Here is a 24,939-nt window from a genome sequence, read left to right on the forward strand (position 1 = left end):
TTTTACTGACATTGTAAGTTTATTTTGAAAAGGACTGTATGCGCATAACAAGCAGAAACTGTGTATTTCCTGTGAAAAAAGTGTATTGAGAAAAGACACAATGCTTTTAGAATACCTAGAGTGTAATCTGTAGACATGAACAGCACTGACAAGCAGCAATAAACACTGTTTAAAATTCATGGTGGTGCAGGATCAATCTGGGGTGTCATTTCATCATTTGACATAAAGGTCTTGCCTGATGGAGTGAAGTTTGGAGTCAGTTTACAGACTTCAATGACACCCTCTGGCTGAACTTCTCAGGTTGTTTTTCTTTATTAAAGAAAACACTTTTCACTTTGTGCCTCTGGCATTCATTCTAATATATTCTTACAGGACCCAAACAGCAAAACCACATCAATGGTCTGTTTTCAAACATTATCTCAACTCCATGTCATAATGCTGCTGGGGCGTAATCACAATACAAACACCCCCAATATAAAAACACTGATTTTGACTTTTAATACTCTGACAGTGTGCAAAATATTTAGCACAAATCAACATTAATTTCCAATACATTTAACACACTGACGCTCCAAAGAATCACCTTTTGTTCAGGTTGTGAATGGACTGGATACTAGTTTTGTTAAGACTGCGAAGCATAGGTTACATAATCTGTGACCTTATTTATGTACACTCTACTAATAGAAGTAAATTTACAGCTGGTAATCAGACAGAAATTTGCAGTCTCAGCAAGACCAATATGCAGTATAGCCATGAATCCCAGTATTCATGCTTTGGCCGTTTGACCTGGATTTGACATCATAGCAATAACCATGAACAGGAACAAGGACATCCATCCTGTCTTAAGAAAAGCACTTACTGTAAGAGGCAAAGCCAAAAAGGTGAAGATGAGTAGCTGATTCTGTGGTTGTGTTTTTATGGAAGTTTCTTCCATTAACCAAATGCTGCTCCTTATGGCATGTTCAACGTGATATCAGGCAAAAGACGGAGGCATAAAGGTAAATAATAAAGGATCAACATAAAGCTTCACCTGCAGCGATCCATTATGTAATCATGTCGACACGTGTTGTTCAAATATGAACAAATATGAACAGCATTCAACAGTTTACCGACTAATCTCTAATGTTGACTCTTGTGGACTCAGAGGACAGAGAGAGAGGGAGGGAGTGTAGGAAGCTGGAGAAAGGGCAGGCACACGGGCCTTGAGGCGGATTTATACTTGTGCATTACCTTACATTGACTTAACGTGCTGCTAGGCTAATTTATACAATGTAAAATGCCATAGGCTTGTGCTAATAATGTTAGCATGTTGTATTTGTGGGGAAAATGTGTCCAGATAAAGACAAGTGTTTGTCTGTGAATGCTGCGAGTTATAGTGAAGCTGATTTGTGTACTTGTGTTTGAAATTGTCTCTATTAAGCCATGTTTAATGTGTGTTTAATGTGTGTTTTGAATCAACTCAACTTTACAACACTTCACAGACACTCAATGCATAGCCTACGGGTCCATGTCACTGGTTCGACAGCCCATTGGTTCGACATCCCATTAGTCCGACTGTCCGCGGTGCTGAACGGCTCGCGGCGGGCGTATGCTGCGCCGCGACCGGCTTGAGGCGGAGCAGGCTCACAGCTTATGTGTTTGTCACTTTCTTTTTCATTTTAACCCACACCATGATCTTTTCCTGACCCTAACCAAGTGGTTTTTGTGCCTAAACCTAACCAGACCTTAACCTTAGGGCATCATGATGATTTCGGAACGGACTTCGGAACAATGAGTTTAATATGGTCGGAACAATGGGATGTCGAACCAATGGGCTGTCGAACCAATGGGCAGTTCCCTAGCCTACACCGTAGCCTACACATGTGGCCTATGTCGTTGTGGACATTTTTACTTGTGCGGTGCTGTGTCTGCAGTTACACCTCCAACACACTAGTCGGCAGTGGAGTTTTTAACCCTTCTCTACGTCCTGTGTGTTCTCTGCATTTGAGTTTGAGTTTTCATTGAGTTGTTATAATATTGTAAGGGAAAATATACTTTTATTTTAAGGCTTGAGCTGGAAAAATGTGCAAAATATTGAGAAATGGAGTGTGTATGAATGTCACTGTTGTGACACTGTATGCAAAAATGTACTGTGATTTGATGACCTCATGTTCTTTGTTTCTTCAATTAAAAAAAAGTTAGAAAAAAAGAAGAGTGTCAGTTCAGCTGGTCCAAACAGAAACTCACAGTCAGTTTAGTAACCTATCATTAAGTTGCGTGACCCCAGTTCTTCATCTGGTTTGATACAAATCATCAGCTAGAAAAACAGGAAGCCAGCTGTGCAGGACACGTGACAATCCTCCAGGCTCCTGTTAACTGACAGCATTAATGACAGATTTTATGGCTCGTACAAACGCCTCAAGGCTACGAGGAGATGGACGGCACTTCACTGTGTCTCAAGAAACTGCAACTGTCTGAGAAAACTCCTGCTGACTGGGACAGTAGCATGTTTTTACTGTTTTTCAGTGACAGATTTTGCTGCACAAAGCCTCTAACATGAAAATAAATCAATCATACTTTAAGAAAAGCATTCATATCTTACACACGTATTTAAAAACAGTCTTACAACACCAAAAGGCTTCATTAGTTTGACACAATCTGAGTTTTCCCCTTTCATTTGGCTTTAGTGGTGCATAAACTAATTTTTACAAAGTAATAGTCAAACAGACAATCTTGGGGCTTGAGGGGCCTGTAGGATTTGGTGAGACTTGCATAATTTCTCCAAGAATTTTTTTCAGCAACAATCTCTACAGTTACTCCAGTGAGTATAGTGCTGTCATAGTAAATGTAAATTATAGCCACAGCTACAAAATGAAGCCTAAAGTTGTAATAAACCCAAATGATCCTTTAATGACGGCTCCTCAGAAGCAAACAGAAAGAAAAGCTGCTCTCTACAAACACACGAACACTCATATTTTTAGACACTCGGAATAAAGAGTGAGCTGCTGTACGAGTCTTTGCCCTCCTCTCCGCCGTCACCCTTTTGATCCTCCAGAAGTTTATCCAGGAGGTTCGGTGAGTCCGACTCTATTCCTGGATCTTCATCCAGAGACTGGCCCTGTGGCTCAGGGTCCAGCTGGTGTTCTGAACGCTGCGGGAGGTCCAGTATGTGTGGATGAGGATGATCTACACCCTGAGCATCCAGCTGAGGAATCATGGTGGTCAAAGACATGGACAGGGGCATGTGGACCAGAGGTGAAGTTGGGAGGGCTGCAGAGCCAGGGGCGAACTGGACCCCCGGGTTCGGCATGGTAGATATGGTGGTAATGGGCTGGGCCCAGGGGAGGTAGGTCAACCCTGAGTCTGGGAGATCCATTTGAGGGAGGGAGCCGGGTGCGGAGGCCACAGGTATGGTCTGAAACAACAAGAAATAGAACTGAAATGTTTGAAAGATTGAGCAACTAGAGAAATTTGGTCTTGATCTTTCTTTGGTCAACCAAGTGCCCTCTTTAACACAAAGGCCACAGAATGCTAACAACATTACTCTGAGAGTCTGTAAGAGTCTCATTCTATAAGCTAGCAAAATCATAATGGTATCATGTATAAATAAACAAACTAAGGCATCCACTGGAACCAACTATGTTGACTTAGCTTGTCAGAAAAGGGGGCTAAATAACACAAATAAATTTAGGCTTTATTTTGGCAAGGGAAATACTGTAATGGTCATTTTTAAAGGGGTCTCTTAACTCTCCCCTCAAGACTTTCAGAGGCCCCATCTGCCCACCCACATTAAGCATTTCTGGGGGCACCACTGCTTAACAAGCTTTAGCAATCAGATTATTAAGGTCAGTACCAGGCTGCAATCCTGTACCAGTCCATGCAGTGTTGATTAATGGGCCTCAAAGAAGTGATCTGACAGGAACTGATCAACCGATCATCCTGGTCTAACCCTCTAACCACCCCACTGCAAGGGTATTTTTTGTGCTCCTTTTTCAATACTGTACTTCTACTCTTTACTCTAGTATATTTTTGAGCCAGCAATCTACTTTTCACTTCACTGCATTTGCCATTTATGCCTTTGTTACAACCAGTGTGTAGGGGTAAGAGCACGCAAGAAGCACCTCAGCTGCAAACCAGGCGGCCAAAGTATAACCCTCGCCTGGACTAAAGCATCTTGGATTTTTTGAAAATGTATTTTTAACCTCCTCAGACCCGAACTTGTGTTCTGTATGCAGTTTTAACCTCTCCTAGCTATTTAGGATCAGTAGGACCCGATAAGTATAAAAAACTAACATTTGTCAACAATAATAAAGTCTCAATGTCCTCGAAAGAGTACTTCCTAATTAACTGTGTCTTGTTACTGTTGCTGAAATTGGTCAAATTTGTCGCCATATCAAACAACTAACATTAAGAATCATAAATAAATGGCTGCAGACTGACTTGGCAGAGATGGCTGCCATCTTGTTTTACATGGATTAGTGTATTGTGCTCTTACTACCACTAGATGGCACAAAAAGTGTCCACGAACGAGGACAACAGGTCCAAGTTAAGCAGAATGAAGTATACTGTCAAGTAAACCCAAAATACTATGTCCTCATACAAGGACACGGGGTCTCAGGAGGTGAAGATGTTTTTTTTGCATGTCAAGAAACACATCCTGTTGACGTTACAATGAGTGCAATGAACATGAAACTGGCTGCACTGACAAACGTCACAGAGTCGCCAGCCTCTGACCTCATGACAGCCGCAGCTAACAGGGATGTTAACATTACCAGTTAGCTAATGTTAGCATGTTTGCTTTTAACGGTTATGTTACATGTTAACGTGCCAGTCAGAGTGCACACTATCGTGCATGTATTGTATTGTAGAAAGTGAGAAATTAATGATTTAATTAAATAGTTTTTACAGTATATTCATAGATTTTATACGTATATAGAAAAAGCATATAATTTTGTTTTAGATAGCGACTGACTATGTATATAAAAGAAAAAGAAAACCATGATACAGATGGGTTTGCCTTCTTCAGGATACATAGCAAATGGCACCGTTTTTAAATTAATATTCTTTTTTTTATCATTTATCTTTAAACACAGGTATATTTCCAAGGTGGCAGTCTAAAACACTTGCAACGGCCCGCACTCTCTACGGGCCCCAGTGCAACTGCATTGCCGACACTGTCTATATTTACACCCCTGTCATAACCCCTTCTTCACTGTCCATCTGTGTCCTTAGCATGTTTCATACAATGTTGGTGTTCCATTCACTTCACTCACTGATGAATACGTGGCATAGAATCTCTCTCATGACAGATAAATGACTTTTAAATCTCAGACGCAAATAAATAATTGCAGGTAGTCGGCTGTATTTGATGTGATGTGGCTCTTTGAGGCAGCAGGATTGTTTTGTCTCTTAGTGCCAGACTGCACCTGCATCAGGAGGCTGACAGAGTGGAGCAGAGAGGAACTGGGGCCTCAGTCCAGCTCAGCAGCTGCCAGGTGTGTCCTTTGGAATCAACCCATGATCATTAACAGCTTCTCTCTGCTCCACACAATCAAACCAGCAAAGCAGAGACTACTCCTGTAACACTGCTGGGCTCACAATGGGAAGAAATAAATAAATAAATTATCACATGCAGACTTTTCTCCTACTCACCCCAAAGTTAGTGAGCAATGGTGTGTGTGTGTAGGTCAGCATGGTGTAGCTGGGACACAGAGTCTGCATGTACACATCTGCAGTGAGGGTGGGGGTTGCTGGGTAGGCCAGAGTCTGAGCTGAAGGGTCCTGCTGGTTGTACTCAGATGACGACCAGGATGTTACAGCAGGCTGCAGGCAGGCGCTGCTGACAGGTGGTGCAGCTCTCCATCCTGCACACTGCAGCCCTCCATCAGCGACTGCAGTCGGCGGCTCAGCTGGGGAGCCGCTGGCAACGTCAGAGCCAAACATGCCTGATTTTGAAAGAGGAGTTTCGAGCATAAGTCTTCAGAGACAGGCAGAGACACACGCTCTACTTCCAGAAATCAGTTTAATAAATACGTCATGTAACTCTCAGATGCATCTGAATGAACAATTACCTTGTGTGTATGATGACTGGTTGTTGCTTGTGACCAAATCCTAAAAGAAAAGTGAATTTAGCACATCAGTAATTTGCAGTAGAACCACAAGCACACGTTGCTGCTGTAGAATAGGCTATAGTGTAATGTTGATATATAAATATGCAGTATTTATACTTGTACAGATCGAGTCCAGGTGTGAGCAGCAGCTGAGTTGAGATTATAATTAAAGTGTGTTTTGTCAGTGTATTCACACACAGGTACAGTCTTGAACGGTTGTCGCGTGCAAAATAATCTTTATTAACTGATTCATGTCTAACTAAGGTGGTAGCGGCACCCCAATTCTGGGGTGTCATTCATCCCGCCGACTCAGGCAACCGAACATGGCCATGACTTCTTCCAGCATGTTGAGTTTGGGTCAGTATTGGGCCAGGTCAATTTGACTACAGCCCAGTGTCAGCAGGCAGATTAAGGCCAGTTTATCTGGCTCGATTATGGGGCGTCAATCATGTCAAGTCTTTGCTGAGTCAGGCGACCAAACACGGTCCAACCTACGTCTGCAGCGTGCTGAGTCAGGTCATTTTTGACAATGGTCCAGTGATGGTAGTGTTGACGGCCAGAATCAGGCCGGTTTATTTGGTCCAATATTGGGGCATCAGTCATCCTGGGTCTCAGCTGAGATTGGCAACAGGATTCGGCCCACCTTTTTTCATTCAGCGTGCCAAGTTTGGGTCGATACTGAGCCAGGTCATTTTTGAGTGATGGCAGTGTCAGCAGGCGGATTCAAGCCAGTTGTCTGCCTCAATTCTGGGGTGTCATTCATGCCACATCTTAGCCAATTCTGGCAACCAAACACGGCCCAACTTATTTCTTCTGGCGTGCCGAGTTTGGGTCAATACTGGGCCAGTGATGGCAATGTTGGCAGCTGGTATAGGGCCAGCTTATTTGGCCCAATTCTATGGCATCATTCATCAAGTCTTAGCTGACCTAGTCAATGGCCAGACTTACTTCCTCCAGCATGCTGAGTTTGGGTCAATACTGGGTCAGGTCATTTTTGTCTACAGCCCAGTGATGGCAGTATCAGCAGGCAGATTCAGGCCAGTTTATCTGCCTCAATTCTGGGGTGTTGTTCATCCCAAGTCTCAACCAACTAAGGCAGCAGGATGCGGCCCAACTTATTTCTTCCAGCATGCCAAGTTTGGGCCAATGCTGGGCCAGGTCATTTTGCCTGCCTGGGCCAGAAATTGTTTTTAAAGCTCTGCCAAATAGATAAAATATAAGTTAGAGTATGTAATTCTGTCTTCCACTGGGGCAGGGCTGGTTCTGTAACTGCCAACCTATTTATTGGCATATTGTATATATCATTGCATCAGCATATATTTACGTTTCTCATTGGAAATGTTTTTTCCTAATTACATATCTGTGATCCACAAGATTATAACCTACGTCAGATCCCAACGAGAAAAAAACACACAATGGCTGAGAGTCTATCACACACAGCAATTAACTGGAAACTTCCAAGCTGCAATTTAATAATTGATCAGATTGCGTAAGTGGATATCATATTCCCTGAAGGCACAACAGTCTGTTGCTGTCAGTGAGAGAGGGTGGGGTTATTATTTTCTTAAGATCCAAAAACTTTCAGAACCAGTGTTTTACACGAATGGATAGAGATCTGATAAATCTTAGCTGTACTGGAAATATCTGGACATTTAACCATTTATCCAGAAAAAAAAAAGTGCGCTGAACAACAAACACAAGCTAAAAGAAAAAATAGATAGGAGGGTACTTTTAAGGTATCATGTTTTAGGCGGGACTATCATTTATGACCGGCACACTGACACACATTTTGCACCTAATTTCGAACTGTTCAGACCCTTTCAACCAAAATGAATATAAATTGCGGATTTTTCTTGACCTGCAGTGTGAACTGTGATGACATCAGCTAGATATATAAGAGATAGAGAAGTCAATAGTAGAGAAGTAAAATGAGAACTCAACAGTGCATTGTGCAATGCCTTCCGTTGATGACTCATTCCTTGATTACAGAGGTTCTGCACAAAACAGGTGAAAACGTGGGCTGGTTCACTAGATAGCACCAATGTTTCCAGAATCTTGAATGTAACTGGTTCAAGAACCAGAGCTAATTTGGTGGGAAAGGGGTATGAGGGGCACTGTGTCCAGCAGAGAGCTCAAATAAGCCAAGTAAGGCTTGAAAAAATGTTTAGAGCTAAGAAAAATAGTGTGTACAGAGGCAAAAAGAGAGCAAAAGGAAATAAAACACATAAGTACAAATCAGGCATTAAAATGAAAAGCTTTGATATAAAAATATAATTTGAGCAATAATGTAAGAACGGGTAATGCGCTCACCAGCCTGATCTCCTCAGGCAGAGAATTCCATTGCTTATAGTGGCCTCAATGGCAAAAGCCTGGTCACCTTTAGTTACCAGCCTTGGTCGAGGGATCACAAGTGAGGGCAGGCTTGAAGATCTCAGGTCAGGACTTGGAGCACAGGTCGTCAGAAGATCAGCTATATAACTGGAGCTAAACTATGTTGAGCTTTAAAAGTTGACGTTTAGTGGCAACTAATGAAGTGAGGCGAGAATCGGGGTGATATGTGACCTATGATTTGTCCCAGTTAAAATACGTGCTGCAGCATTCTGCGCTGGTTGAAGCCGAGCTACTGAAAATTTACTGAGGCATGTAAACAGTGTCTTACAGTAGTCAAGGCATGAGAAGGCATGAATAAGCTTTTCGAGGTCAGCAAAAGACACAGCTGATTTAATATTGATAATATTTCATAGCAGGATTTAATGAGATTATTGACATGTGGTTCAAAAAACACTTGAGAATCAAAAGTGATGCCTACATTTCTGAGCGTAGATTTTATAGAAGTTGCCAGACGACCAATAAACAGTTGTAATTTCTTTGCTAAGTGATCCGGGCCAAAGATTATTACTCCTGTCTTGTCTGAGTTCAGCTGCAGAATATTACAAGTCATCTATTTTTAATAGTAGTGAAGCACTCCATTAAAGTGTTCAGACAGCAAACATTATCCGACTTAAATGACAGGTAGATTTGGGTGTCATCAGCGTAGCAGTGGTAGGACACCCCATTAAAATGACCGATAATAAAAACAAAGTAGGACCAAGAATAGATCCCTGTGGCACTCCACACATTAGTGAAGCTGAAGACAAAACTAAATTACCAATGGACATTTTGTCAGTCTCCCTGCTTCCTATGTTACCTCTCTATGTGTTGCATTTGCACACCCAGATTTCTATTGTGCAGAACCATGTGTGTATATTCTTGAAAGACATCTGTATGCACCTATGAAGGAGTGTATGTGCTCTGCATGGTCCCTACAAGGGTGAGTGCGTGGCAAGCAGCAGAACAGTGAAGAATCTGTAGTGAGACATCAGTGAAAAGAACAATAGAGCCGGCAGCAGTGACGGTGCTGACTGACAGCTAGTGTCAGTATTTAGGTGCCGCTTGACGCCAGCAGCAGTGAAATTGTGCATCCACCTGCCTGCAGACAGCCAGCAGGGCATGTTCAGAGGCAGCAGGGCATGTGCTGTCAGATGCCTGAACAACCGCAGAGGTTCTGAGGAGCTGGTTAGTGTTACGGCTTTGACAGCAGGCGGAGAATTACAGCACTCTGTCATTACGCCAAAAACTAAACTCCTCTGATGTCAATTTTACTCAAGTGCTGAGGGTCACAGGACTCTGAGAGATGAACCAAGAAATATTAAAAAGCTGAAAGTAAACAACCTTTTTTTTTAAAGAGACAGTGGATTGCTTCAGGGCCGAGGGTAGGTTCAGTTTTAATAACGTCAATTAACCTATTTTACATTACAACCTATTTGTGATAATGTTCGTGCTGACTGGGTGTGTTTAACTGTAAACTGAGAGCACTCCAACAAAGCACTGTGGCAAACACAAGGATCTCAAACCAAAGCTCTGTGTCTAAACAATAATCCAGTGCGCATTATGTCACCCTGCTGCTGTTTAAATCTGGCTCAGCAAATCTGCATATAAATGACCTGCCCTCTGATTTAAAGTGGGAAACTGTCAGACATTAAAGGGACAGTTCACCCCAAACAGTGATACAGCCAGGGAGACCATTTGTCCTGCTGTTGAGAAAACTCTGCCTTCACTTTGATACAACAGCAGTGAATGGATTTGTGTCTGCGGTGCTCATAGTGATGAGAAATTACATTTAAAACATTCTTTAGTAATATTTTTCCAAATTAGGCCACTCACTGCTCCGTCCAGCACTCTCTGTTTTTCCTCATCAGTGGTGACAAGTCTGCACCTCGTTTATCGTCCACAGAACGAGGCTGCTGTGAGAGGCAGCAAAACATCCTTTCATTTTATAGTTACAGTTTACTAATAAAACTCTCCACAGTATGAACAGTGGTTACATGAGCCTCAAAACCAGACACAACTCAGCCCTGAGCAGAGTGACCGTCCTCTACTGACCAATCAGACTGCAGTGTTCACAGCTCCACCTTTTAGTACCAGATCTGTGTGCTAGGTACCCCAACAGAGAGGGGACCAAACATGGGGACGCTAAGGAACGCTTCCATTGGTACCATCCACAACTTTTCACAGTGGGATTTAGTGTCCCAGTTTCTCACTGTAAAAAACATGCTGCGAGCTACTCTCATGCCTCTGCGCTGGCAACAGCCGTAGTCAGAGGTATTATGTTTTTGGGTTGTCCGTCCCTCCATCCCTCCATCCCCCCATCCCTCCGTCCAACTGTCCCTCTGTCTTCTGTGCTGCCGAGGGGAAGATGTGTGTGAAGCGTCCATGTTTTCACAGACATGGACAGTTGACTGGTGCACAGAGGCACACAACCACGGGCCGTAATTTTAGTTTCCTAATATGGAAATGCCCTGCTGGCATTTTAATGAATGAATGAATCAAATTACCTACATCATGTTTCTTTAAATTGTTTTTAAAGAAACAGGTCAACATTTTTGGGAACATCTTTATTTGCTTTCTTGCCAATAAAGAACAGTGATTCACTGTCAGGTAAATATGAAGCTGGCTGTTAGCTGAAACAGAGGACTCTGTCTAAAGATAAAAAATGTGCTTACCAGCATTTCTAAAGCTCAGTAATCAAAGGCACTGTGCAGGATTTTCTTTAAAAGCAACATACAGACTCACACAAAAGTAATCCCTCTCAATCATCACTTATCAGCACCTGTCCTCTGTCTGTATTTTCTTCTTATTTTGGTTTGTTTGGGATGTTTCTGGGTGTCATCATTTGGGTAGTGGTGTGTAGCCTCCTGCCAATAGCAGCACAAAGTCAGGGGACTTAAAAGTGTAGTGACCGGCCGTCTCTGTCCTCTGCTCTGTGGATGGCAGCTGCATGTCTGTGTGACGGTTTGATGGAGGGTGAGGTTGAGCCACATGCACACACAGAGACAGAACAAAGAAGCCGAACGGACAGGATGAAACATGCGCTTTAGCTGAATTCACACAAAAATGAGCAATACGGCGCCTTCCTGCCGGCCTGTGCGGAGGTGTGGGTGTGTTTATTTGTGCTTTTGAACGTAATTGCCATGACACAATTATAAATATTGTTATATTTCTCTCGGCTTGACCAACGCTGCTCTTTTTAGTTTCATTGAGCCAAGGAGGAGGGGCCAAGTCTGAATGCGCTGTTTAGAAACTGTGAGGGGCAAATCCGGCATAGTACGCCTTTAACTTGTCACACATTAGGTTTTGTTTTTTAAATCTGTGAAAAATCAAATATGACAGTGTTTTTGATCATCAATATTGATGAGATTTTTGATAAATTATCATCAGTCATGTGGATATAATGATTAAGTGGGTAAAGGTAAAAAATAGAACAGCTAGAACAGTCTGGTAAATTCAGGATATACATCACTTTACAATAATGCAGCCTTTAAATCCAGGAAAAGACAACAGTTGCAGAAAAATTAGTCCAAGCATTGGTTACTTCCAGGCTGGATTATCGCAATTCTTTATCACCAGGTTGCTCCAACAGGTCTCTAAAGACTTTCCAGCTGATCCAGAATGCTGCGGCACATGTACTGACAGGAACTAAAAAAAGACGTCATATTCCTCCTGTTTCAGCTTCTCTGCACTGGCTTCTTGCAACATCCTTCTCCTCACTTACTAAGCTCTACATAGTCAGGCTCTGTCATATTTTACAAAGCTCATACTGTAGTACCCTATTATCCATCCAGATGACTGTGCTCCCAGAATGCAGGGTTACCTGTGGTTCCTAGAGTCACTAAAAGTAGAACAGGAGCCGAAGACTTCAGCTATCAGGCTCCTCTTGTGTGAAACCATCTTCCAGTTTCAGTCTAGGAGATAGACATCGTCTCTAAAATCATTGAAAACCACAGCTTGGTCAGTGACTTTCAGCGTCAGACACCAACAAAAAAAACGTCCCTTTATGTCAGCATGATACGCAGCCAGTCACTGTTATTGTTTAAAGGCTTCCTGTGACGTCAGGGGGAAATGCGGAGGGACAACAACATAAGTTAAGGGGCCGGAAGTCTGAGTAAGGCAGGTGGGAGGGGTGGTGGATGGATCCTACAACCACCAACTTTCACCTGGAGGCTGGTGTTCACTTCCCAGATTGTAAAAACCAAACCTTGTTCCACTTTCCTTAACGCAACCACATGCTTTTGTTGCCCAACCCCAACCATGTGCATGTGCTGGCTAAACCAAACAATGTGCGTTTGTTGTTGAAGGTAAAAAACTGTCAATTATCGGTGTTGTACCAACATAGTGGGTTTATAAGTCTTGTGTGTGATTTATCCTGGCTGAAATATGAGCAGAGGAAATCTCTGCTCGTCGCTAGGCTAATTTATACAATGTAAAATGCCATAGGCTTGTGCTAATAACGTTAGCATGTTGTATTTGTGGGGAAAATGTGTCCAGATAAAGACAAGTGTTTGTCTGTGAATGCTGCGAGTTATAGTGAAGCTGATTTGTGTACTTGTGTTTGAAATTGTCTCTATTAAGCCATGTTTAATGTGTGTTTAATGTGTGTTTTGAGTCAACTAAACTTTATAGCACTTCACAGAAACCCCACCGCCAACTAGTGTTTTAGAGGTGTAACTGCAGAGTGACACAGACACACCACTGCACAAGTATGAATGCTCACAACAGTGTATACCACATGTGTAGGCTGCGGCGTAGGGTCTGCATAGAGCTGACGCGCAAGTATAAATCCCGCTTTCTCTGAACCCTGAAACACGCTGTATCTTCATGTCAAAAATGACAAATGCTCTCTGGTGCCCACTCTTCTACCACTACTGAGAGCAGTGTATGTGGAGAGAAATAAAATAAAATAAAATAAAAATTGCCTCGGGCACCAAATGTGCTCGGACCGCCACTGAGTGAAAAACAAACTTAAACTCAAAGGTCAAAAGTACACAGAGACAATTTGTTCACAAACACAGGAGCGAGCTGAGGTTAAAGAGCTCTTGAACGATCTCCAGTGTGAGTTTCAAAAGCAGGTTTCTACTTTCCACAGAAAGTAGAAATGCTGTCACAGTGAAAGATGAGCATTATCAATTACATTTCCCAGTTCATCAGAAGATAACTTACAACTCCACTAGTAACCGAGGGCTGCGTCATGTTTTTCTCTCTCTTATCAGTGGGTGTGTGTGAGGGGAGTCTGCACATATGTGCGTGTGTGTTTGTGTGCATGTGCAGCAGGCGTAATAAATAGCAAGTGGGAGGGCTCTTTGGCAAGGCTGCAAGTAATTTTGCATAGGGCTGTGTGCCCAGCCCTGGAGCCATACAGGGAATGGCTGTAACTGTCATGGAAAAACACCTGGATTATATAAGGACAACCCCCCCTTGCTCTGGGATAGGCCCTGGGACCTGACTGCTCACATCCTGATGGCCCCAACAGGGCCCTTCCTCTCAGCTCTTGAACATGCCATCTATAATTTGTTCAATAATTTGCCAGTTGGAAAAGTTACTCCCCTCAGAACAATCTAGAGCTGCTGCTTGGCAAGGTCCACTTTTACAGCCAGCTTTATGCATCTGGATGTTCAGCTGCTTTTCTTTGATCTCTGCAGCGGTGTCTTTGCTGCAGATAGCATAAAGATTATTGACACCATTCATGTACATGACAGCTCTGTTGAGAGAAAAATTCTAGCCTGGAGACTAATGGTAATATATCATCAGAAGGCCTTATTAGAAATGCAATGTGGTGTTTAGAATTGATCCCAGAAAAAAAGATGTCATGTGTCATGAAAACTATTGCAACAAAAGTTCATGAGCTTGAGTGAAACACCTCACTGTTACTGTCCGAGCCCCCTGACAAGAGCTGTTTGTGCTTTTGTTTCTCAGACAAATAAATGTAAAGGTAATCCTGACTCTTTTTATTTCCCATCCTCTAAATTTTCATATTTCCAGTGTCTGAAAATCTCACAAAGCACAGGTCTGAAATGTTGGATTAGTCCGACAGCTCATAATCCTGAGCAATCATTGCTCCATACTGCAACTGCTGCTCCTCCTGCACTTATTTGTTTAATGACTAATGATGCTGTGATAAAGCTGCAGGAAAACATGTGGTGCCAGTATGTGCAGGGATTTTCTCTGGAAAGGGAGGGCCGACATGTTCCCAAAATCAGACATGATTTGTTTAAATGTATTTCTATGTAAATGTTGCCGAAGAATTAAGGATGTTGATCATTATTTTACTTCACTGTACACCTCATTTATCTCGCAACTGAGTTTAAAAAAAGAGCAGGATAAAGATAGATAGATAGATAGATAGATAGATAGATAGATAGATAGATAGATAGATAGATATACTTTATTTAATCCCCAGGGGGGAAATTTAAAATGTCCTCAGCAGCAGGGGCAATAATGACAAAAAAAGACACAGATCACAAGAACACAGCACATATACTTACATACTAAAAAGCATCATGTAAATGTAAATGTTATTGTCATGTGTCATGTGTCTTGGTGGACTCACTGCAGTAGGGGGCGCTGCCTTGGTGCTGTGTGGCTCCAGACTCCTCTTTCTCCTCAGCAGCTCTTTGACCGGGTCTCTGACTCGAACACCTTGGTACGGTCTGGACCTGGCCAGGGCTGATGGTGGCGCTAGAGACGCAGAGAAAGAAAGACAGAGACATCCACTGTTAATTATGCGCTTCATATCTGTTTACTAACCCAGACACTGATGTGAAATAACACTGGCCTCTCATTTTTAAACAAGGTTATTAACATAACAACTAACATGTGACATCACAGTGAGGAAAAACTGTGGAAACCTTCCTCTCATCTGCAAATATGGGCAGTATATTAAATGTATTTTTATTACAAATTTAGTTACTTTTATGTATTTGTCATTTGTATTATGCAGGGCAGAAAAAAAGATGCATTTTTAATGAAATACTTAAAGAGTTTGTGTATCTGCAATAGTTAGAATTAGAATTACAAAGACATTGCGAGTATAAATTAAGAATCACATGGCATCTAAAAAATATTGTGACCCTTGCATAAGGATCATGATGTAACAGCTGCTCATGCAATAATATAAACTTTATCATGTCAATCCTAAACAGCTTAACAATATGTAGTAGTCACCCATTATCTGGTACCTGCTCCTTTTTTTCAGTTTGTTTTATTTTGTCACAGTTCCCCTGAGTTGATTGGAAGGTGATTCAGATCACCTGTTGCTCAGGGTGTGTGTACTGACTGCTAATTAAGAATTGAGAGCAGCTTGGTGCATTTCTTCTCTGGGCCAATCAGGGTGTGATGACGCCCTTTCTTAGGGTCTATGTGAGGAAGTGCAGGTTATTCAGATCCTTCGTCAGTCGAACACAGACCTCATGTTAGCAGACTTTGTCAGTCAGAAACTCTGGTCTCTAATTCCCTGTTTAAGGAGGATTTTGTGCATTTTAAAATAGTAAAGGACTCCTTAAGACTGTGTCACCTGCATCTGGGCCGTCCTGAGTGTATTTGTGCAAGAGCTTTGTTTTCCAAATGAACACCTAAAGCCTGCAGGCTTTATATAGTGACGTATTCATTGGTTTATTTCATTGAGACCCAATATAACACAAACCCCCGTAAATAAACACATCTGGTTTTTATTAAACACATTTGTTTATTATCGAAAAGGGTACTTATCATTGAAGAGAAATTTGTTTACAATTGAAGAGACATTTGTTTACAATTGAAGAGACATTTGTTTACAATTGAAGAGACATTTTTTAATTATCGAAGAGACATTTGTTTATTATCAAAGAGACACTTGTTTGCTATTGAAGACACACTTGTTTATTTTGGAAGAGGAATTTGTTCATTATCAAAGAAGAATTTGTTTATTATCAAAGGAATTTGTTCATTATTGAAGAGGCAATTGTTTACTATGGAAGAGACATTTGTTTATTATTGAAAAGGCAGTTGTTTATTATCGAAGAGGAATTTGTTTATTTTCGAAGAGACATTTGTTTACTATCAAAGAGATATATGTTTACTATTGAAGAGGCATTTGTTTACTGCCAAAGAGGAATTTGTTTATTATCAAAGAGGAATTTGTTCATTATAGAGGAGGCAGTTGTTTACTATGGAAGAGGAATTTGTTTATTATTGAAAAGGCAGTTGTTTATTATCGAAGACAAATTTGTTTACTATTGAAGAGGCATTTGTTTACTACCAAAGAGGAATTTGTTTATTATCAAAGAGGAATTTGTTCATTATCAAAGAGGCAATTGTTTACTATGGAAGAGACATTTGTTTATTATTGAAGACAAATTTGTTTACTATTGAAGAGACATTTGTTTATTTTGGAAGAGGAATCTGTTCATTATAGAAGAGGCAGTTGTTTACTATGGAAGAGGCAATTGTTTATTATCAAAGAGGCGTTTGTTTATTATGAAAGGAATTTGTTCATTATCGAAGAGGCAATTGTTTACTATGGAAGAGACATTTGTTTACTATTGAAAAGGCAGTTGCTTATTATTATGAGGGCTTATCACAACTCTGCATGTGTTATAATGTTTTATGTATATATTAAATGTGTTATAGATACAGGTTTAAATTTAATATTGGTAATAAAATAAATCTCAATAATAATAATAATAATAATAATAATAATAATAATAATAATAATATTAACATTAGTCATTCATATCTAACTAAACCAATAATGTTAGTAATATTTAGTTGGTTGTTGTTACTGTTGATTAAAGAATTTGTGCACTCACCAGAAGAAATAGTTTATTTTATGGGCTGAGCATCATAAAGATGTGTATTTATAAAGCCGTATTGATTTGAATATTCCAGTGATAAACATCAGGTGTCAGTGTCCTGTGGAGCCACGCTGACAGACACTTCAGGCTATATGTGTCTCCCACTATTCAAAATGTTTACAACCAGTGACTCCCTGCAAGTATAAGCATGATGAGAAGTCTGATCTGACAGAGAGGGCCTCTTCTGAATAAACTCACAGCAGCAGTACTGTACATGTGAAACTGTGAACAATGCCACCAGGCGCTACGGCCTCGGGCTACAAAGCCATTGAGAGTAATGGCATTTTCCCCCGTGGTGCACTGCAGCAGTGTGAGCTGTCTGCAGATGGGGGGTGATCTCTGAACATGCACCACAACAGCTCATGTGAATGCCACAAAGAGTGAAGTTCACTATCTAATCACTGATCTTTCAAGGAAAGTGTCTGTTGTTTCTAACCACCAGAATATTATCTGAGCATCTATCTGTCCAGTCTTCCTGTCCCTGCCTCACTGACTCAGCCATAAAACCGTGTTTTCTTGTGAGACAGGCTGAAAGATGAGTGAAATTACACTTTGACTCTCCATCACTCTGACTTTCACCGTCACCCCCCCCAACTTGTCCTGTCAGTCGAACATTATCTTGTGTTTTTCACAGCAGTGTTGCACAACAATTACTGAATGTGTACTGCAGTTTAGCCCACTGGTTCCCAACTGGTTTCCAACTGGTTCCCAACTGGTCCAGCCACAGGGTCCAGATTTCTCTTCAGTTATTAGTTCAAGGTCCACACACTTTAATATATTCAGTGTCATACTTGCTTTTGTCCATGTCGTCGAGCTAGTTTGCTGTCTGTTAGTCACTCACTCTACAACAGGAAACAACACTTCAAAATAAAAGCTCTGTCCCAGCAGTTTACTGCACTTCAAAATAAATCCTTTCAGAATGCAGCACACTTTTGGACAGCGACCCACCAGTTGGGAGCCACTGGTTTAGCCCGTGGTATGCTGGATTTAACTGGGAGGACTGGTTCCCACAACACCTGTACTTACACTGATATAGAGAAATTATTTACATGTGCGATTATGTCCTCAGATTAATGAGCTATTATGTAAGAATAACTCAAATAATGTTAATGTATTATTCATTAGTAGTTGTGTCAGTGAATTGTAGGTGGAATATTTTGGGCTGATTGGTTTATTTGATCATGTAAAGGTTTTTTTCCTGATATTTAAGTCAATAAATAGTGTTGCGTAACTAATTAACTCTCATTAGTTTTTTTTTTTTTTATTTTACTCGTCAATAAGGCTGGGAAAATATATTTTAAAGGATCAAAGTCTTGACTAATAAACCTTGTAATGGCAAACCCACGCCTCGAGTTCAGACCATTAGCATGCTAATATATGCTTACTGGCATTAAACACAAACTACAGCTAAGGTAGGGGATGCCTTTAGTTTTACAGGTATTAGGTCATTAACCATGAAGTACTGGAAAATTAAAGTTTTGAACAGAGGATGTGAGGAGGTGTTCAAGTCGTCACATATCGCTGCTTTGTCAGTGGACTTTCACATCTACATAAGACATGCTAGGTATCCTCAGTTCAGGGATGCCACAACCAACACTGGGACATCAACACCATCCACCGCCCTTCGGACCAGCTCTTTATATTACGTTGTTGCCAGCAGTATTTCAAAGTGGTGCTGTCCTGTGGCATATCATACCGCTGTGACAGGTGCCGTCAGTCTGTGTTATGGCATGACACTGACCGTCCAGTTATCATACTGCTGCAACAGATGTCGTCCAGCCCACTGGTAGCGTATCGTAACACCACAAAAGGTGGCTTTTGGTGTCAGTGGCTAATGCCAAAATCACTGACAAAGCGAGAATAGACTGGAAGATGATGCTAGATGAAAGGTTAGAGGATCACCAAACTGAATTTATCCTCTTGGGCAGTCGTTCCCAAATGGTGGGTTGTGTTCTGAAAGTGGGTCACGGGTCCATTCTGAATGGACCATAAGTGACTCGCTAACAATTCAAGTTTGTTAAAAACACACTGTACTTTCTGGCACAGAGCTTTTATTTTGAAGTGTTGTTTCCTGCTGTAGAATGAGTGACTAATGGACTACGACTTGACAGAGACAGCAAACTAGCTCAATGACATGGCCAAATGTAAATATGTCATTGAACGTATCAAACTCGATGGACCTTGAACTAATGACTGAGGAGAAATCTTCCCAGCAAGCCAAATGACGTCCATTTAACATCGTGTTGATGTCATTCGGTGACGTTCCGGACTAGTCTAAATCACGGCCAAATAGGCGATGTTTTAGACGTCGTTTCTAGGACGTCCTCACCAAGACGTCACCTCGACGGCTTTTTAATGACCCTAACTGACCACATAACCATCCATTTTATGTCGTCGAGAGGACGTCTTGGTGACCACATCCTGATCTGACCCACTGTCTTCACCAATCGCCAAGAAGACTCAAACCTCGGTCGCAATCTGAAAAGTTTTTGTATGCCTTCACCAAATCACATGAATAAATAAATACATTAATTAATACATACAGTACAGGCCAAAAGTTTGGACACACCTTCTCATTCAATGCGTTTTCTTTATTTTCATGACTATTTACATTGTAGATTCTCACTGAAGGCATCAAAACTATGAATGAACACATGTGGAGTTATGTACTTAACAAAAAAAGGTGAAATAACTGAAAACATGTTTTATATTCTAGTTTCTTCAAAATAGCCACCCTTTGCTCTGATTACTGCTTTGCACACTCTTGGCATTCTCTCCATGAGCTTCAAGAGGTAGTCACCTGAAATGGTTTCCACTTCACAGGTGTGCCTTATCAGGGTTAATTAGTGGAATTTCTTGCTTTATCAATGGGGTTGGGACCATCAGTTGTGTTGTGCAGAAGTCAGGTTAATACACAGCCAACAGCCCTATTGGACAACTGTTAAAATTCATATTATGGCAAGAACCAATCAGCTAACTAAAGAAAAACGAGTGGCCATCATTACTTTAAGAAATGAAGGTCAGTCAGTCTGGAAAATTGCAAAAACTTTAAATGTGTCCCCAAGTGGAGTCACAAAAACCATCAAGCGCTACAACGAAACTGGCACACATGAGGACCGACCCAGGAAAGGAAGACCAAGAGTCACCTCTGCTTCTGAGGATAAGTTCATCCGAGTCACCAGCCTCAGAAATGGCAAGTTAACAGCAGCTCAGATCAGAGACCAGATGAATGCCACACAGAGTTCTAGCAGCAGACCCATCTCTAGAACAACTGTTAAGAGGAGACTGCGCCAATCAGGCCTTCATGGTCAAATAGCTGCTAGGAAACCACTGCTAAGGAGAGGCAACAAGCAGAAGAGATTTGTTTGGGCCAAGAAACACAAGGAATGGACATTAGACCAGTGGAAATCTGTGCTTTGGTCTGATGAGTCCAAATTTGAGATCTTTGGTTCCAACAGCCGTGTCTTTGTGAGACGCAGAAAAAGGTGAACGGATGGATTCCACATGCCTGGTTCCCACTGTGAAGCATGGAGGAGGAGGTGTGATGGTGTGGGGGTGTTTTGCTGGTGACACTGTTGGGGATTTATTCAAAATTGAAGGCACACTGAACCAGCATGGCTACCACAGCATCCTGCAGCGAGCCCAGCAGTGTCTTTATTTCAACATAAACGTGTCGTCTGAGTCATTTCAAGGAAGAATGAAAGAGTCTGGTTGTTATATGACAGTTACTGTACACATAGACTGTTATGGGTTCTGACTATAATTGCAGAGACATGAGCAGCTGCTGGCAGATGTCTCCTCATATGTTGAAATAAAAAATGCGCTCTTGTCTTAATGCCACACACACACTGTACATACACACATTAATCTTGATGTGACAGATTGTAATAAGGGATCAAAAGTTCAGCTGTTTGAACAGTTCAGAGTCAGTGCTCTGCTAACAAGCTGTCTGCAGGTAATGACACCCTGAAACTGATTCTGAGGAATAATTAGCTTTAGCTCACATTGGTTTAAAGTCAAAAGTCAGACTGCCATGAAGAGAAGTGTCCCACGTCTAGTTTAAATGTGTCTTGGTGTTTGGTGTTTCCACTGGTGGAATTTAGGAACACCCTGCAGCCATTACGTCAAAAGTGATTTAATAATTATCATTAGAGCGTGTTTCTGACTGTTAAGGAGGGACTGTGGGGGTACAGTTGTACCAGTGGTGAGCCTGATGTACAAATAAAATGGCTTGTTCATACAGGTCATATTGTTGGTTTTATGACACTCTGGTTCACCACCCTTCAATTTTTAGTTGTGCATTTTATGTGTTGACTCCCCCCACAGCGAGTCAGCACACTCAGTTTACTGCTGCTGACAAGAGCTTATTAAGCTGGGCTTGGTTTTGGTAACTGAAGAGTGGAGCTGCAGAGGAAAGAGGAAAACTACCTGCGTGAGAAAACCCAAATTAAATAATCAATGCTCAGTTGGCCGTGCTGGTTTATTTTGAAGCCAGCACAAACAGTTTGTCTAAACTTCAACATATTAGTGGAAAGTATTGGTGGTGGTGTCTGGACATGATCCAACAATAGTTCTGCTTGACTATCAGTTGGAAAAAGTCCGCCGCTTGCCTGATAACATGTCAAATTACCATCAAACTATCCCTCCTCCCCTCAGGTGAAACTCCACCAGATGACATCAACTGATGCAAAACACATCATCCAGTGGAATTTCGTTGGCTCTCGAGGCTGTTGTTCGAACTACAGGCTGTACTTCCACGTTGTTGTATTGCTCACCACCCATGCTGCAGACACACAGAGCCTCGATGACACTCCCCCTGTGACTTTTCCTGTTTAAAGTTTCCCTCTAGTTACCAGCCTGTTACTGCGACTCCTGTTCCCAGCGACAGAGGAGGGTAACCTGTGGTCCAGACTGCTGCTCTCTCAGCCCCCTACTTGACCTCTTTATTAGGCTGAAGGCGGTCTGACAGTATCTTGTTAAGATTCTTATCTGCAGTTGATTAATTTGTCTGTACAGGCCAAAGAGGCTAAGTGGCCTCTTTAGACAAACAGAACAGTGTGATAATGTACAGACGAGTTCATGATGCTCCACAGAAACAGGGACTGGAAACACAACTGACAGTTAGCTGAGTCCCAACTGCTACTGTTTCTGCGCCTGTCAAGGTTTCTGTACATGTGCAATCTGCAAAAACATTCTCAGATTTATTACTCAAACTTTTTTTAGTACTTTGTAAAACAGACAATGCATGTAACAGGCTGAAGCTGACATGGCACCCTGCACGTCATATCTCGGAAATGGAAAGTCCATGACTAAACATTGATATGTGACGAAGTCGGAGTGAGAATGTGCTGAAGGGGCCCTGTCACTCCTACACCGCTCGCTGAGGAGGGTGTAGGATGCTTGACAGTGGGATTCACCTCCTTATACACTGAGTGTTTTGCACATATTCAAGTAGGTGTATCCTGATTTGCTGGCTATCTTTATGCTTTTCTCAGTTTGCAAATGCGTGTTTGTTTGATTATGGGAGTATAACCCAAACAGTCGAGTAGAGGGCTCGGCCTGTGTGAGATAAAACATTACAACTGTCAGTAGCTATTGAAAAGCTCTGACTACTGTGAGTAAGCTAGCTTGCTAACATGCTAATGTTTGCAGCTTAAGTTATACCAGATAAACATAATGTTTAATCCATTCCGTGTATACTTTTGTTCAACCTGGTCTCACTCTGAAGTCATTGAGTCAGACACCGACAAAAGAGGTTGTCTTTTCAGGTGGACACGATACTCGGCCAGTAGTAGAATAGGGTGGATGGGAGGGGTGCTGGATGGGTCCAATAACTACCAACTTTCACCTAGGAGACCGGTGTTCACTTCCTGTAAGATTATAAAGCCAAACCCTGTTCTTTTGTCCTAAACCCAACCATCTGCTTTTGTTGTCGAAGGAAAAAAAATTCAATTTGGGGCGTTGCACTGACGTAGCACGTTTATTTTGAAAGAGACTGTATGCAAATTGCACATTTCCTGTGAAAACAGAAGTGTATTTTAAAAACAGACAATGCATGGAACAGGCAGAGGTTGCCCAACCAACACACCCTGGGTACCTTGCACGTCATATCTTGACGAGAAAGTCCATGACCAAACATCGATATGTGACGAGGTCAAAGTGAGAATGTGTTAATTTGTTGGTGATTTTGGTCATGGAAAGGCGGAGGGCTAGACACAGTTGCTAAGCCATGATTGCAGAATCACTGTTTAGGGTCTGACCCCATCCATTTTTAATAATCTACTCAAACTCTGTCCAGTTAATGAGCTTTTTCTAAGTCTAAGTCCAAATGTTTAGACACAAAAATATCATAATCCAGGACTTTCTATCTCCTTTTTATATTTAAAGAACTTTTATTGTGGAAAAACTGTACGTGACATGCAGGAAGCTGCAGTAACAGGGTTTGCAATAGGTGCTAACTTCCAATAAATGCTACAGTACAAAACCTTGACCTGAAACTCAAACGGACAGAAGATGATGTTGTCTTTCCTCGCTCTCTGGTTTAAACAATCACACATGAACACACAAAGACAGACAAACAATCACCACGGCACATGCACAGGGACTCAAACAACAAGAAAAGAGGAAGCTCCACAGCTGTGCAGTGTTTTACTGTGGCGGAGGCCTGCAGCCATTTGCATATCAAGATTAGACCAATAGCAACGCACAGCCAACATCCAAATGACCACCTTCCTCTTTCCAAAAGAGTTAGACACCAACAGGAAGCAACAGGAAAAAATGTCATATATTTTTCTTTCCTTCTGTTGGAAGTTTTCCAAAAAAACAAACAAACAAGGCCCAGACTCAAACTTCCAAGTCAATTTTCTAAATGACACGTTCGATATGGGGGGAGAAACAACAGAGCGCTGGACACATCTGTCCGTTAGTTTAAGTTCTACATCTTTGATTAGCAAACGCTCAAATAAAATGAAAATTCATTACAATTGTCTCAAAATACAGCAGCGAAAAATCAAACAAGTTAAGCTAAATCTAATTTTTTCTCTCAATAGCAGCCTTGGATCCACAATATCCACCCAGATTATCATTTTAAATGACACAGAAGAAAAAAAGAATAATTATGCTCTACAAAAGTCAAATGCATTGCATGACTATCATACTGGACTGCATGGCATGAGTACAAAATGTATATTATTGTGTTTACCTCATCTAAGTGATGAAATGTAATATGCACAAAGACGACACTTGTATTTCAACAATTCGTTTAAAATTTTAAAAACTTTCTGCCGCTTTTTTAATAAAATCAAAGCACATTTAAAATTATTTATCAAGTCAATAGATTAATTTTATACAAAATAATATAGCATAAGCTGCATGAGGATTTTACAGTCACTGTGCATCCTGTAAATAAAACAACAATGATGTGTTGTACTTACATTTCTCCCAGTGCATACTGCTTATGTGGATAATATCATATAGTTAAAGTGAAGAAAATCAAAGTGGCGGGTGGTCTGACGAGCTTTATAACAGCCTGCAGCTAGCTAACAATCCCCCTGGGATGTCACAGCGCTCTAACCGCAGATCTCCCTTGTGCATCTAGTTTCAGTGTTGATACTATTTAAGTTGAATCATAACTACAGCAGATAAAA

General features: G+C 41.4%; 1 protein-coding gene across 1 annotated transcript; it reads right to left on the reverse strand.

Annotated features, from left to right (window-relative positions):
- On the reverse strand, positions 1-24,939 carry LOC117260152 (POU class 2 homeobox associating factor 1). Its single transcript, XM_033632056.2, has 5 exons — positions 24,727-24,939; positions 15,013-15,140; positions 6,051-6,090; positions 5,632-5,924; positions 1-3,394 (listed from the first exon to the last, which is right to left on the reverse strand). Exons 1-5 carry the CDS (start codon positions 24,740-24,742, stop codon positions 2,957-2,959), a joined length of 915 nt encoding a protein of 304 aa, XP_033487947.1. The 5' UTR covers positions 24,743-24,939; the 3' UTR covers positions 1-2,956.

Source organism: Epinephelus lanceolatus, chromosome 4 (genome assembly GCF_041903045.1).
Source record: "Epinephelus lanceolatus isolate andai-2023 chromosome 4, ASM4190304v1, whole genome shotgun sequence".
NCBI classification, from domain to species: Eukaryota; Metazoa; Chordata; class Actinopteri; order Perciformes; family Serranidae; genus Epinephelus; species Epinephelus lanceolatus.

What these genes read in the sequence shown, in the direction of transcription:
- LOC117260152 (XM_033632056.2), bottom strand. An exon ending in AGGCAGCGCCCCCTACTGCA is followed by an intron (nt 6,091 to 15,012) that starts GTGAGTCCACCA and finishes CTTTTCTTTTAG; the next exon opens with GATTTGGTCACAAGCAACAA. An exon ending in CCAGTCATCATACACACAAG is followed by an intron (nt 5,925 to 6,050) that starts GTAATTGTTCAT and finishes TTTCAAAATCAG; the next exon opens with GCATGTTTGGCTCTGACGTT.